This window comes from Ornithodoros turicata, unplaced genomic scaffold (genome assembly GCF_037126465.1).
Source record: "Ornithodoros turicata isolate Travis unplaced genomic scaffold, ASM3712646v1 Chromosome31, whole genome shotgun sequence".
Taxonomy (NCBI): domain Eukaryota; kingdom Metazoa; phylum Arthropoda; class Arachnida; order Ixodida; family Argasidae; genus Ornithodoros; species Ornithodoros turicata.
Genome location: NW_026999355.1, coordinates 886470 through 903051, shown reverse-complemented (window position 1 = coordinate 903051; position 16582 = coordinate 886470). Strand labels below are relative to the sequence as shown.

At 46.6% G+C, this 16582-nt stretch overlaps 1 protein-coding gene across 1 annotated transcript in view; it reads right to left on the bottom strand.

The window, feature by feature from the left end:
- Positions 1-16582, bottom strand: part of LOC135373721 (metal cation symporter ZIP14-like) — a 97144-nt gene that overhangs the window by 55825 nt on the left and 24737 nt on the right. Inside the window, exon 2 of the mRNA XM_064606800.1 lies at positions 10824-10998. Coding sequence (XP_064462870.1) covers positions 10824-10998 — 175 coding nt within the window. The remainder of the gene's footprint in view (positions 1-10823; positions 10999-16582) is intronic.

Genomic DNA, 16582 nt, shown 5'->3' with positions numbered 1-16582 from the left:
GTTGCGATACCCGAAAGTAATCTACATCATTGTGTTCGTCTGGAAATGCACTTTCTTCTCATAGCGAGTACATCGTATTGTGAATTAGGACAACGCCCCCAACAGTCTTTTTGTGAGGGGTGTCTACGGAAAATGCGTAAATTCGACAGCGCGCATCCCATATATGCCCACTCGTGACATCGTTCATTTTACTCACAAACGTTCTGAATGCACCCGCTGCTTCAACCCAGTCTGTTGTCGTCACACCGCGAGCCAGGGCATAATCACGGTTACATGGACATCACTTATGCCTGGATGGGCACGCTAGACGGGCAACAATCATGAGGCACTTCGCAGAACATGGCCTGGCAAGGGAAATCAGCACGCTACCCTACGTCATCTATATGACGGCCGAACTCCTGGCCTTGTTACGCGAATCTGCTGCGGTCCAAGTCACTGGAATAGCTAAGGCAGTTTTACTTACGAACTCCGGAAGTGCCCTTTGTAACGTGATGATCCCCATGTGTGGTAGCATCCTAGCCTGCTGTATAAGGAGGTCGTGTGCCCAGCATAAGCGAATCGGAGGTGATCTTGCTCTTCAATGCATCCCGTCTCATATCGGCATCACAGGCAACGAACGAGCGGACCAGCTAGCATCCTAAGCACACCCCAGCTGCAGCCCATCCTTACCAGTTCCTGCCGACACCGACAGGCACATGGCCGTCAAACAGCTAGTTGAAGTGCGTCATCCTGGCATACAGGACATCATGCAGAATCATCGACCCTCTCTTCCTACGAAAGATCTTCCCCGTGTCGTGCAGAGAATGCTCCATCGGTTACGCACGGGATGTGCGTTCACGAACTCGCAACTGTTCAAGATCAGCTCCAGGGAGGATTCCAGTTGCGGTCACTGTCATCGTCCGGAAGCTATATCGAACATATCATAGTGACGGACGTCCTCTTCCCCGAAGGTTCTTACGCAGAACGACTTACAAAAACTCGTCTGCAAAAGCCCAGGTACGCGCAACATTAGCTTTTAACATTTTTAACTTTGTATCTTTTTAACTTAACTTTTTCAAGTTTCAGATTTAACTTTTTCCTGCTTTCTTCTACTTCTGCCCATTCAGGGAGAGACTTTCTTCCGCTTCCTGGAGACACTGTAACTGAAGTGCTCCGAAACACGACAACTAATCCAGGCGTGTAGGATCCACACCATTCAACCGCGCGTGCATGGAACTCCACCTTTCGGAAAACAATAGAAACTGATACAATGTTGCAGGGACAGGCAGTTCCGTAAACAAACTATGATAGGTCACCTGAAATCAAGAACAGCAAAGCACATTTGTTTTTACTCTGTGTCACATTTCTAGCCTTGTATATATTCTCCAAAAATATCCAAAAATATCCGGGTTTTATGCAAAAAAAAAGCCCACTGGAGAGGATCTTTTTAAAAATATTCGGATTTTTTTCAACCGTGTCCTACAGTGCACTCGAATCGTCAACTCTCTTCTCCCTCTCGTTTTTTTTTTTTTTTTGTCTTTTTGCTATAGTCGTGACGATGCCCACTTGAGTGCGGCCAACAACGGCAAGCTACTTCGATCCCCTCCCCCCCTCCAGAATGCCCCGCGCCTCGACTGCCAAGTGCGCTTCCTAGCTAAGTCAGCTGAGGGATGCCGGTAGCTCTTGAGCAATCCTTGCACAACTTGGCATGCATATGACATTTCTTTCCGCGTTCTCTCATGCCCTGCGGCCAGCACTCGGTGGTATATCCTGCATGACACCCTGCACGGACGAAAGCTATGCAGTCGCGTAACTTCTCCCGCATTTTCAAGGACGCTACATTATACGTTTCTCTTCCAGTAGCGGGAGTAAGTGAAGCAGAAAATGTCTCTTGTCCTCCCGCGTAGGTGTCGATCAGAAAGAGACTATGGATGTGGCAGTGGCTAAATCAAGACCCAGATCCACAGTCGTATAGTGCCTCGCTCTTTTTCGTAGATTCGCACGGTACGAGGATATAGCGAGGGGTGGTGCATAGGGCCACCAGCCCTTCCCCAAATTAGTCGACCAGTAGTAAGCATGATGCTAATTTTTCGAGGTCGGCTCATGAGAATTCGCGGAAGTGCTCAACAGATCCTAGATCAGTCGGTATAGCCTAGAGACCACCAAGTCAACGGGCGTTGTGACGTCGGTTAGCCAGTTCTTTTCTTTTTTACGTCGTAGCTTCCACGCACGCCGAAGTCCCAGCCGAGAAAATTCCTGTTCCGGTATATGCACCTAATTTCGGACAAGGACCGGTTAAACCCAATTTCGCTTTGAATTGCTGCTTGGAACTTATAACTCCACTCCATTAAAAGAACACAAAAACAGTCAAAAACGCTTCATGCAACATACGTTCGCCACAAGCTCCAGCACAATGTTACGGGTTCCAGCAATGAATGTGGATTGGATTGGATAGGATATACGGTGAAAAACATGTAGATGGCGGTTCCACAAATATGGATCTGTCTACTCCACAACACTTAAAGCTGAGTGCTCAGAGGGGGCATGGAGGGTGTAGGGCAAATGAAGAAAAATGAAAATGTGAGCAAGCAAGATAAAGAGAGGTAACGTAGGAGCGAAGTTACTGTTGCACAAGTGTGAAAATAAGACGTGAGGAAGCGAAAACATCAAGTTTCAAGAGTTCCACTGTTCTTCACTGGAGTCCCTAAGCTTGGGCGTCCGCCATTTTGTCCCGGAAATCCTGTCACGGTCAAATTTTACAGCTACAACGGGCCGGGCTGGGCCGTGCCGGGTAGCCCATAAATTCTTCGGGCTTTGGCCGGGGTTAGGCCATGTATGGAGCCGTCGGGCAAGGCCCGGGCGGGTAAATCAAAGGAATGCCGGGCTCGGGCCAAGCCTAAGAATGCGGCCCGAGCAGTGCTCTACTGCGAATCATGTTCAATGAATCTGTGCACGAAACACACACACACGCACTTTGCACCAAGCCAGACGTAAAACATTTACTTTCTCTAGTGACCGGGATCATTGCGTCTTTCTGTGGTGAACTTAGCCACGTGTGAAGCACTTTATCGTGCCCCTTCCTGCTCGAATGATGCCAGCTACCCACAGTGGGGCGTGTCATATAGAACTCGTATCCGGAGCATACATTCCGAGTCAAACGGATACATTGTAAGCCTTTTTCGCTATAGACGCTTGTACTCAATATCAGTGTGCGGATATCCGCGAAATGTTGTAAGGCTCCCTTCTTTCCCCTCCTCTCTCCCGGTCCCCTAAATTCTGAAGAAGAAAGGCGAGAAAACAAAACGGGGTGCTGACAGGGCTGAACGGGCTGTTCTCCCGCAGCTCTGTAACAGTTGTTCCATTATCGGAAACAGTTACAGAAACGAAATTGAAAGGCTGGTATCAGAAACGGATAACGGAAACGAAAGTATTGCAGGAACGCGAAAATGGAAACGGGAACTAAAACACGTCCGCTACCCTTCCATACTACCCCATTACACGCCAAAGGAACCTCTATGTCAAGTCGCGATATCGGTCTCGATTTCATGTGTCACAGGTACTGTGCGAATACAATACCAAACAACAGTTTTTAGCTCTAATACAAACATTGTTTGTGTTTGAGGTGTGAGAATTACCACTGCAATGTTTTGATTATTTATTCAAGTCACCAGTGTACCAGGGCTTCATATAGTTATTATGAGAAGTGCAATATTAGCCTGCTTTGCAAATAAATTTGAAATATTTTAGCAGCTCTTTATATTGTACAAAAAGAAAAACTCTGGGGCTTTTTGTGACTGATGAAGAAAGCATAAATCTTGTTTTGCAATGTTTATTTGTATTTTTGTTTTTGTTAAGCACTATGTACACATATGCACATTTAACGAACGCCAGCAGGAATGCTAGATGACACAAAGGCGATAAAAGTACAAAGAGCAACAGAATAGATTTATTTACAAATAAGCTATAGGTTTTGCAGTACCTGGATACGGGGAATGTCTTCATTTTAGCTCCTGACGAACGCAAAGCTTCTGCTGCAACATACACCGTTTACTTGAACTTTTAATAACTTAGCTGTAAATAGACAACCCATTCTCTTACGGTTTGTACCTTGTGCTGATCGATTCATCTGCGAACTAGTGTAAACTGACTCGTCCAACAACGGCGCAGTTGACGTACTGTGGAACACATCTTCCTGCTTTTAACAGACAGTTGTTAATGTTATTATTTTTTTTTTTCGTTTCCGGCTTCTTCTTTTCCTATTTTTTCGTTAGTCTGGCGCGATCTTGCTTTCAGCAACTATGTGGCTGGCGCAGAGCCGTGGACGCAAGTTACGATCGCCTCGAATGCAAGCTTGAAGCGAGAGTCACCGCTGAGCAGACTTGTACAAAATACTGCGCGAAAGTATTTAAAATAAGATACTAAATACTCTACGGAAAAAGTATTTAAAATAGAGTACAAAATACTCAAAGCTTAAAGTAATTTGAGTAGAGTACTAAATACTCTAAGAAGTATTTAAGATACTCTTTAAAGTACTTTAGTATTAGCAGTAAGTGAAACGCGTATTCTCAACGTGGCCTTACAAATGAAAGGAATAAACTTCATGAGCCATGCATATCTTTCATTTGCAACGTCTTGGTGTCAAGTAATGTTTGGTGAACTTTGGTGAACCCAAGTAAACTTTGGTGATATATTCTGACCCAAAACTTCGTAATCCCTCCTGTATGTCGGTTCGGGTCTTTCATTCTCTGGTACGTGTTTATTGCTTTGATGACCAAATGGATGCGTATACGAAGAGGGGAGTCAAGTCCTGTAGATCACATAAACAAAATATAGAAGCCGACACTGAAGATTTTTGTTTAAGTTTAATTTGTACAAGCTTTCGCGTGGAGGTCCACGCTTCCTCAGGTACCTGAGGACGTACCTGAGGAAGCGTGGACCTCCACGCGAAAGCTTGTACAAATTAAACTTAAACAAAAATCTTCAGTGTCGGCTTCTATATTTTGTTTATTTGATGACCAAGGAAACAAATGCCGGGATTATCTTGTACCTAATCCCCTGGTGATTCACCTGGCAATATGAATAGGAACGGTCTTCTGACGAAGTTGGTTATTGACAAGCAAGGCCAGGCTTGGGACCAACCTATTGTACAAGAAGATAAATGACAGATTCGCGAGTTCCCGAAAACAGAAAAAGAAGAAAAAGCGGGTTAAATTCCAGTGAGCTGAAAATCTCGGCACGGCGGGAAGCGTGCTGGATATGGCTTGACGAGGAAGGAAAGTATTTTGAGTACCGAGTATCAAATACCGAAAAAAGTATTTTAAATACATTAAAAATACTTGTCGCAAAAAGTATTGAGTAGAGTACCAAAATACCGGAAAAAGTATTTAAAATACTGTATTTTGAGTACGTACTCAAGATACGTACAAGTCTGCCGCTGAGCTAATACCAACCTCGCCCGCGTGACGGCGACACCGTAGCTGAAAGTTGCGGATAGCAAACGACCGCACAGCACTCCTATGTGTGACCGTCTGTTGTGTCCTGTCCCCTTTCTGCACTCCTACTTCTCTGGATATGCCTTACCAACAAGCCGAACCCGTTCGCGTTTACTTGTACCCTCGGTTTCCTTCTCGCTCGTCTTGCAGATAACTTTGCGACTATTCGAATAGGACGTTTGATTGGAAGACATCACTTCAATTCCAAATTCCAACATAGAATTCAATATTCGATTCGATCGAATTTGCAGTTATTCGCTTCGGTATTCGAAAAATCAGAATACTGGCACAGTGGGCTGAAGCGGGGCAGTTGGCTACTTGCTGTAATTTTCTTTAAGTATATAATATTGGCACAGCCCTGCTTAGTACATTTACGAGAGGACAGCCAGTATAGTGCTAACAATGGAGTGCTCACAAAATAATGGTGCCGTGATGTTGCACGTAAAGTAAAGACTATAGTCTATAGTATGGCGACATGTTGCACGTGACACACACGTTACCGTGGTGCAGACAACACGTTACGGACTGAGCTACCGAGGAGGGTCGGCGGGCTCACAGCCAAAGGCACTGATTACGACCCGCGGAGAGGGTTGCGGAGTAGGGGTGTAATAGCAATAGTGCAACAAATGCAATAGAAATAGTGCACAAGGTTGCGGAATGGGGGCTCAAATTCCATTCCGAGGAATGGAGATTTCTGCTCATTCCACTCATTTCAATTCCAAGGAATCGAGAGGTCTGGTCAATTCTCACTCCTGGAACGGTTTTCCAATCCCGTTTTATCGTGTTTCCAATTAAAAACAATATAATAAATATTTCGGAACTACGCAATGCAGGACGGACGCCCTCAAGCTGTCGATGTGAAGCATATGTAGTTTTGTTGCGTGACTTTCCAACATGAAATTTACATGTGATGTGATGTGTTAAAGAAAAAAATTGGGATGTGAGTTTCGACGAAGTCGAACTGGCTACCCAGTACACTTATACAAATTTACATGCTTGAATAAAGCGAGGCAGCGTTCTTCCAAATCTCCCAGAGGCCCAAATCTCCCATTTTTCGTCGTTCCATGCATTATTGTACTAAGTCTTGAGTGACCGCGGATAGCTCCAGTGGAAGCTGGCCCATGGCGTCCTTCCACTCCGTGAACGTTTACACCGTTTTCGGATATGTCGTACGGACAGTTGTCCGTCTTGTGGCATGTCTGAGACAGCAGAATATTGTTTTTTTCCGGTACCATATTCCGCTTTTACTGAGGAGTAGGACCGCGCAAGTATTTGGGCTCGCAGCAGTCGATTGAGTCACCGTAGGGTACCTGGAGCCTTTGCCGGTCGTGCGCGGAGAGGAGGAAGCAGTTGTCATTGCTGGTATCTGAAATAAACTTGTAAATTTCGATTCGCCTGTGTCGGCTGGACTTCGGTGGCTCAGATGTTGGGAGCATGGCTATTTTCCAGGCAGTGAGAGCCCCGCTGCGTGCACTTGTCATCCATGAGCAGCCATTGTTCTGGCCTGTGGAGTGCTCTCGCCGCTGGCTTACCTCGACTCGTTTCTTTGATCATAATCAAGGTGAGTGGGACATCAAATTCTAGCAGTAAGCACACTAGGACTGTACTGCCCCCCGTAGCGACTCTTCCGGAGTTTCAGGATTGTTCGCATGGTATATGGCACGTACAAAAAGCAATCTCTCTTGGGAGCGCTGTAATCTGGTATGTAAGATAGAGTCGGTGTAAAAAGGGCTACCTCCATAGCTAGTTCTCTTACATGATGACAATACACACAGCTTCTCTTTCCAGCCTCCCGTCCCGCAGTGCGATAGGAAACAGTTTCTTCTTCTGGCAGTCGAGATCAATTACCAGGTGTGGATTGCCCGCTGCATTGCAGCACAGGGTGGCTGCTTCCGTAGTGTAGCCGAAGTGCTAAATCTTGTACGAGCAGGGATTCGCCAAACCCTTCGCACGGAGAGAGCAGTGCTGGTAGCTGTGCACTTCGCAAGGCGGTGACAAACGTCTTCGGTCCTCTTTGGAAATAACAGAGGTACCATGTCTGAAGAGGACAGAGGTAGAGAACAGAGGTACCATGTACCAATAGCGAAGCACTTATGTGCTTCACTATTATGTAGCCATGTAGATTGTGCCGTTGTCACGTACGCAACCTTCCGCGAGCCTTCGATTGTTGCATGGTGACGTCCAGTACACATATTAATCTTTGACGTGCATGATCTGCTCAAGGTTCAAGGTGCGCAAGGGCAAAAACCATTGGGTTGAAAGCGAAACTACCGTGGGGACAGCCAGGCCATTCCATTCTCATTCCATCCAAGATTGCCGCCATTCCGTTGCCATTCCATTCCAGGTTCTGATAAAACCGGAATGATTCCAGAATCATTCCAACTCCGGAGTGTCAACTCCTCAAGCCTGATAGTGCAGAATACGGACTGCGGAACGAGCGCGGTAGCTCGCATACCATTCTCAAATTCTCAAAGCGCGCCTTTCAGGTATGTCCATCAAATGACTACCCACAGTCGACCATTATCCACTGTGTACAGATCGTAAATTTCCCAATGTAACACGGGACAAACAGATTTCCAACCTGTAGCAGAGGACTTCCCTTGTGAATGTCATGCGGTCAAAAGCGAGAATAACCTGGTGTCCCAATAAATCATTATGGGGAAAAGTCTATGGATATACATGGCCCGCAGGAAAAGCACGTCTTTATAAATAGAAAAGCTCTCGAGATTCGATAATGTGTACCTTTTCGTGTTTGCACAAAACCTCCCACTGGGGTCTATTTGAGGGAACATTCCAGCTAACCCGTCACAACATATCCAAATATTTATACAACTCGGGGAAACTGCAACCACAACGCAGACGCGCAAATTTACGAACCATTGCTATATAATAGTAGCGCGTGGGTGTTAACCATCACCTTGTTCGTTCGTTGATAGCCAAGCCAAGACAATATAACGAGCCGGGAAAAAAGAAACAGTAAAAACGGGAAAAGAAAAGTACCTCCTATTAAAAACATTGCAATTCATGGAGGGGTATTATCGGGTACGCCCCTGACATACTCGAAGAGGAGTTCCGGGAAAGCGAACCACCTCAGCAGCTACGAAAGGTCACCTGGAGATGTACTGCAGCGAGATAGCCATAGCAGACCAGAATTGGAAACCGGATCTTTGAGAAGCTCATCGTGGGCTCACGGGATCGAATAAAACGTTTTGCGTAAAGAAAAAAAAAACGAAGAAGAAGAAAAGAAATCCACAAACAACGAAAGTGAGCACAAAAGAGAAACTGTGGTATATCGTAAATCGGAATAATTTAAAAGTAGTAAGGAGAGAACGGGACACTACATGCACAGCGCTCGTTCATTTGCGGTATCTATTCCTTTTAAATTATCTACTATAATCGCGTCCTACAATCTGTAAAATGCAATCTTGCAATTGTGCTCATTTTCAAATTTCCTTATCAGTGTTGGGGGTCGTTGCGTTTCGCCCGCAGAATGAGTGACTCTCCGAAGTTCCGTATAGTTATTGGAAAAGAAGAACGGTTATCGACTAATGGCTTAGGGTGAAGGTGCAAAACGTAAGTGTGTAGTGGTTCGTTCGGCTTTGAGTGGAGTCGTTGCTCGCGCCTCTCACATTTGTCCGTTGTTCAACATGTGGAAAGACAAATGTTTCACATTTGACTTTCACATCCGGCATAACGTGCGACACAGTGTCGCAACCTCTTCAAAGGAACACTAAACAGGTAAACAATGTGCACTTTATTGTTGTTGCACTGTAGTGTATTATATCTTGCAAGCGGTGATGGTTTCCTGGAAATTATTGGTACTAAAAGGTACATAATGCCTGCTGACCAACACAATATTCGATGCACTCATTCATGCCTATGCTCCGACCTGCAATGCCCTGCTACCAATGGCCACGTCATTTTGATGTCGCGCCCCATCAACCAATCAAAAAATAAAGTTGTGCATTAATTTATTGCAGCCTGGGGAAGTGGGGTAAATACGAAACATCTTTCCCCCAAGCAACCACCTTAAATCGCCCAAGACAGTAAAGTCGAAACCGTACCAAACATAGACAGGTTCCATTTCATGTTCGCAGTATGTCTTCACAGTTCTATCGCTCCGTGAGGCCAGCGCGATGTTCCCAGAACCGGTACACCTCGTGCGTCGCAGCTTGTCTCAGCGGACCCCGTTATTGGCTATGACTCCGAAACATAGGTCGGCATTTTTCTAGGAATTCATTCAACATCACATCATAACAGGGACTTACTCACAGCCCATCACAGCGCAATCAACGTCGCAACCCATCAACATCATACCCCACCAGTCGACAAAGTCAGTAGCCACCAACATGATTACCCATCATTCAACATGAATTCACAACTCATCATTCAACATCGTAACCCATGCGCCATAAGGACTTCAACTTCAAAACCCAACGTTGTGTTCACAGCCGATCATAGACCATTCATGGAACATCACATCACATCACACCATAGCTATTCATTCAACATAAAATTCAACATCGAATCAAATCACAGACATTCACCCAACACCACATCATTCTCCATAATGCGACGCTGAATGATGTCCGTGAAGGTCATCATGAATGAATTCGTCGAACTATGCTCCGAAAGGTCGCCGATCACTAGTACCCGTGTATTCACCGGGCGACATCCTCACGGAAGATTCTGATGGAAGAAAAAGGAAAAAGAAACTACTCACGGAGCCGCGAACTTCCGCCCCGTGTTACGTTGAGAATTCACACGGTGCCAGAATATCGGGAGTGGCGTATTGCGTACTTAGCAGACGACACCGTCAGCGTCTTTTCCTGTCGTCTGCTACGCGGTATCTTGTAGCCGTGTCGCCGGATATTGCTGACAATTAGCAATGACGTGACATGACGTGCTGGCGCTCACGTGACAGCAGAAAGCTATGATGTTTTTCGCATCTTCCGCTAGAGTGTTCTGTAGAACGTTGCCCGTGTGAATACAGTATACCTGGCATGTGGCGTTGCTACACGTCAGAAATTCCTGACGTAGTTGAGTTCCAAGGAGGGCGTCGCGCGGATTATGCTTTCGCATATAGCACTGTTTCGCGGTAAATATACGCTCGCTACGACTTAAGGAATTACGGTACTTTGATATCGTGAACCACGCTCTTTTATGGAGCATAATAAGTGGCAGCATAATGTCTCACGACCCCTTCAGTACCCATTTCATATCAATTGATGTATCTTGAAAATAATTGATATGAAATGGGTACTGAATGGGTCGTGAGAACATCGTAACATTTTGCGTTTGTTCAAGGAGCGAGCGAGAAAATCAATCTCGAACAACGAAGGGGCACGTTACCTTGAGGTGCGGTAGGTCGTACTTTCCCACGTGCGGTGTTCTGCGGAGTGGCCGAAGGATTGCATCCCTGCTGGTGGCTTTGGAATAACAGCACGGGACACAGTTCAGCCAGTGTCTCGGGAAAACTCGCATCCCGTCGGGACAGTAAGGCCAAAAGCTCTTCTACGGCTAGGCACTGAAACGATGATGGTAAACCAGTTAGACCTTTGCGTATTACACAACACCCACGGAGATACTGGCTGCTGTGCTAGCTATACCTCCTTATCAACACACCGAGCCTGGTTCACACGCCACTTATCCTCTGCACGTCCCATCCAACATACTATTTCGCGCTCGCATTCACAAAGACTACCATACGATCGAGGCAGAAGGCATCTTTCTCAAGCTATATAATTGAGGCAGTGAGACGCAGGAGACAAAAAAAAAAAAAATCGTCTAAGCCTCACAACGTATGTTTCTTGCATATTTTCGGCGCCTGATGAATTCGTCGAGAGGCTTATAGGTGCATTTCCCATTTGCATCAACTCTTCATGCACAGCATTTGTTGTCTGCACATAACCTTATATTAGCGGAACCGGTACTGAGACACCCCGAGGAAGGAGTGTAAGTTGCCGCTACCTTTCTTCGCGGACCAAAAGACAAATCGTGTACGCGCAGAAAACATCCATGTTTGTTATAGCTTTATGATGGTAAGTAACTGTTCTGTGGTTGAAACACACAAACAGACGGGCACAACAAGCCTCAAGGTGCCTAAGAACACGGATAATTGTTACAGTTTACTTCTTGTGGTTAACTAGTGAACTTTTCCTGCAGATGCGAACCGATCATTCTCGAACGATTTGTCACCATATAGAGGCTGCATCACCTAACGGGTTATTAATTCCTGTAAAAAATATATATATATTAAAAACTACTTGTCCGCAAAAGATGCTGTATTTAGGCCTATCTTCCGGGAAGTTTTGCACTGACTTGCGTCGGTTTTAATTAGCTTGTTTTCGCGGGAAGTTTAATTTTCAGAATTGATTGCCAAGTGAAGGCAACGTGTTTTCTTATTATTATTATTATTATTATTATTTTGTTTATATTATTTTTTTGCCAGAAATAGACAGCCCATGTAGCACATACTGTTCCACTGGCGACAGCTGGAAAAAATATTCGAAAATCGTTCTGAGACGTGCAAGTGTGCCGGTCACCCTCATTTTGCAGTCACGTAGTGCTGTGAGTGGACCCTTGCCCCACCCGCCCCTTCAACTCCCCTCTATCAGTGTCACAAACCATTCGGGTGCAGCGTGAGACGATTCCACGAAAATTCATAATGAACGTGTGGCAGCCCGTTCGCCTATGGGACTTCTGTCCGCGGCTCGAGCAGCGGAAGTGCCGTACTTACGCGCGGCGCGCCCGCCAGAGGCGCCACTTGCCGTACCCAGAAGAGTGCCTGTTGTAGCTCAGCTGTGTGCAATATGAGTGGTCCTTGTGGCTAACTCTTCGTGCGTACATGTTTGTGTATTGTCGCAGGTTCTCTGTGCAGGTAGAGCTAAGAGCTATGAAACTAAATACTCAAAAATGGGCTGTGCTCTGAAGCGTAAGGTGGCATGTAAAACTTGCGCGCTATGTGCCGTACATCGTACATATAAACTTGACAGCAGCACCTTGTGTGTTGGGCCAGTTATCATGCGTTCATCATTGTCAGACGCAAGGAAAAGTCGTGAAGTCGTTGTCGTGAAAAGGTCCAAAGGTTAAAGACTCTTGCGAACAGGGGCGTCAATAAGGTACGCGTCACCCGGTGCTGAGCTCTTTGCGTCCCCCTTCCCCACATAATGTATACCTTTCCATAAATGAAGGCACAGGGTAAATAATAATAGCTCACCACAGGGCACAGACAGAAAAAAAAAATCGCTCGCAGAGCGCACGTCATGTCGCCGCTGATACAGCCGTATACAGAGAGAGTTTGGCCATCTTTTGATCTTTTGCCGCTTCACGGGAGGAGCCTGTGTTGACGTCAGAGTCGCCGTTGCACCGCCTAAAAAAGCCTTAATCCAAGCGATATCCGCTTAGCACCCAGCAGATGGGCGCCATTTTGATGCGGTCCACCGGCCAGTCGACAGCTGCTTTGGTCACGTTCAACGTAATCTACCACAATCGCCGTCTTATGACCCACAGTCGCCTGTGGTAAGGGGGCTTTCTTACCAGACTGAAAGGATTCAAGGACGAAAAGTTCTCGAAGGACGCAATACGCACGTGCCTTCCCCCTTGCATCGTGAACAACGCTTTGCATCAACATGGCGTCGGCGACAGTTTGACGACTGGACAACAATAGAGCGCATCGAGGGAGGTCGTTCAGCCGTGACGTCGCATGACGCGGTTCAAGTTAGGCGCCGTCTTATGGACAAACTCTCTCTGTAAACGGCTCTGGCCGCTGAGCAAAACTGGCAAGAGAACTTATGGCGTAGATTGCTTAGGGAATCTTTGGAGATAGCTATACGTGCCGATTGCGTCAGCAACCCACCCTTTCTGCCCACTCCTCCTCTCCCGAGGTATTTGTGTATTTAAGCTTTGGGTGCCAGTAAAATTTAGTGCTGTGTCGGAGAATCTGTTGTCTGTTATTTCCTCCCTATCTCGGGTCTCCACGTCGTCATTATAAACCAGCTAGTCTGCGCCCTTTCACTATTATCGAAAAACTGGTGCGGCGCGTCACCCCCTTCCGTCGCGCCGCCTGGTGCGGGCCGAACCCCCCCTAGTGACGCCACTGCTTGTCAAGCTCGGGTGATGACGATGGTATTTTTGGACAACTACGTTTCTCTGTCTTTATGTACACTAGTATACGTGGGATTACGTTTGCTTGGAGTCTGTGGAACACGTACTCCTCCATCTTGTCAGAGATCATGCCTACGACGCAACCCTATGGCATTGTGGTCGACCTCTACCGCCTTATACTTGCTGTTCAAGTTGTGGCGTCGAGACGGCTTCAGCCGAGGACTAGCTTTATATCGCAGACGTACGGTCCGAATTCAGCAGCCACGTTGTGCAGGCTGAGCGCTGCGACGAACTTCAGGACATACTGACGCCCTTTCCACTTTAAACTCAGTGTCATGAAAACAGCGGACCCGCCGACCGCAACGGCAGCATGCGAAACAGTCAACTGCCTAGCACAAACTGCTCGGATCATCGCGCAAAGATAGAACGAGGTAAGCACACAGTTGACTGACCAGCTGATTCTGCATGCGATCGACTGCATTGTCCTGACTCTTGATACTTTTGGCGACAATTCCGCAAGCGTACTACTTGATTAAGGCTACTATATGCTTCAATTAAGGCTGTCGCTGTTAACCACAGGGGCATCGTTCAGGCGCCCATGCGCATTGACCTCGTGAACAGAATACATGCTGACAGGAGATTTAACGTGATCAAAAAAACGCACAAGATCCTCTATCCTACGGTCTTCCCTTTACCGTTCGTGCGACCAGTTCATGAGTAAGAGTTTCACGCGTCAAGACGGCAGCCTCTATAGGATGAGGGGTTTCCTGTGCACAGGCTCAAGGCCATTGCCGTGCGTCCTCTTCAAACAATCCAACAAGGCTCGTCTGCTGGTAGCATAGAAAGGAGACCTATTATGACAGTAAAGAGGACAATGCCCTGCGCATGAGGTGGGAACTGACAGGCATCGGCATAATGGGTGGGTCAGCACGAAAGAGACGACAGAGTTCCCAAATATTTTCGGACATAGTTATAGAAGAGAAAATGTATGTCGTCGCCTTGTCACGAAAAAAAAAATCCACTGTAGACTTAACACGACAACCAGGATGCGGCGGAACGTTGAAAGGCTACGGATAGAAAATCGTCCACGAGAATAGGACTGCGCCCTTCGTATAACTACATGAACGATGACCATACTCAGCAAGTACAATCGGAAATGGTAGGGGAAGAGCGGTTGTACTATACGCCTCACCGTTCAGTGGCAATACTAGATTCGAAACAGGCTAAAAGATGAACATTCTCATCTTTCTTTCACACTGCTGCGTTTCCGCTGGCTCTCGGTGCCGACATATGGAAAGCGTTTCTACAAAGGACCGATGCTCTGCGTTGTCCTTGGTTAAGCGGTCAGCAACACTGAATGTTCCCTACTTCACATCGCCTTTTCGGTCCATTGGGATCTGCTGGAAGTGCTGTTGCAGCGTCTCTTGGTGTCAAGGTGTCGAATGAGATGGCCCTTACCGAACATCCTCAAAAGTGAATGGGATTCCAGGTGAGCAGAGCTGCCTGATGTGCTCCATCCTTCCGTCGACCTTTGCAGAGTGGGTTGACGAACTCCATATGAGTGCAGTTGGATCTACTCAGTGATGCAAGACCACTTGCCTACGTCACCAGCCCTTACCTGAGAAGACCACGAAGGAAGCGTGCAATCGCTCTCTGCTACACGTAGAGGCACTTATCGGCCAGGACAGCAAAGTTGGTCAGGGAAGCATTATATAAACGCCTACGATCTCAACGTGCTTTTCGATACCCTCTTTTGCACTGCGTGGTCCAGGGTTCCTAAAATACAAGTGCAAGATATTCCCAAATCCTGATGTTTTTGTGTGTCTGTATAAGGTCTATGTTCAGAATCGCAGAATAAATAAACCGCGAAAACGGTATCTACGCTATACTACGCTGTCCGCCCCCGGGTGTACCGTGTCTTCGATTACGGCCGAAAGGTCGCCTGGTAAGATTTTTTCTGGATCTTTGCTGCTTTCATGCTTGTTATTAAAAATAATATGTACAGAATATAAGAGATATACCCTGTATAAATGAGCAGTGAAAGTCTCCCTCATATTCTTTAACTGCGGCAATCTGAGCGACGAACAACGGGCACTTTTGCACAAGAACAACGACTGTAACCGACGCAAGAGATGGGTGTTGCGTGCGCAGACCCTGTAGAGGACTCCTACGTCACGCTGTATTCCTTATACGTCACGGCGGCAAATCTTGCTACGCCTAGACAAGGTCGCACCGCTCCGCACAATGCACCCGAAGAAAAGAGGAGTGACTTTAGTCCTTTTTGTACACTACATGCATTGCCACAATCATTACTGACTAAATGGACTGCATGCACAGAACTTTTTGTGAGGGCTGGAGACTATTTGCATTGCGGGGGAGTAACCTTCAGGTGACTAAAATGGTGAGGAGACTAGAAGCTGTAACTATGCCTCCTTTTTTTTTTCTTTTTTTTTTCGTTAGAGCGTGATTAAGACATCGTTCGGTGCATGGCCACTCACGATAGACTGCTCGATTAAAATAAAGCAAGAATTTGAGCAATCTTGAATATCATTTCACTGCTACTTCAACTCCCACATCGGGACTATCAGGTTTCCCTTTATTCTGCTTACACAGATCACCCCGTAAATTCCCCGCTCGAGTTCATGCAGCCCTCCTACCAAGGTACATTGAAAGCAGAAGTATTACAGTAGTAAATAGTGTCATAGTAGTAAATGCTGTTCTGTACTCTTTTAATGTGACAGCATTATCGAGGTAACCCACAAAATTTTATGTGCGATGTGAGCGAAAGCTCACCGGTAGCGCTGAGCGGCGACAGATCAAGCCACGGGTATACCACACTGGAGCAGCCTATGAGCGGCGCAGCAGGGTGCGTACCGTCAGCGCGTGGCTTAGCCTGCGACCTCACTGGGTGCTCACTGCCGCCGCGGCTACCGGTGCGCGTATTTCCAAATCCCTACCCAGTACAGCGGATAGCGCTTTATCGAGAGATGGCGGGTAGGCGTAAT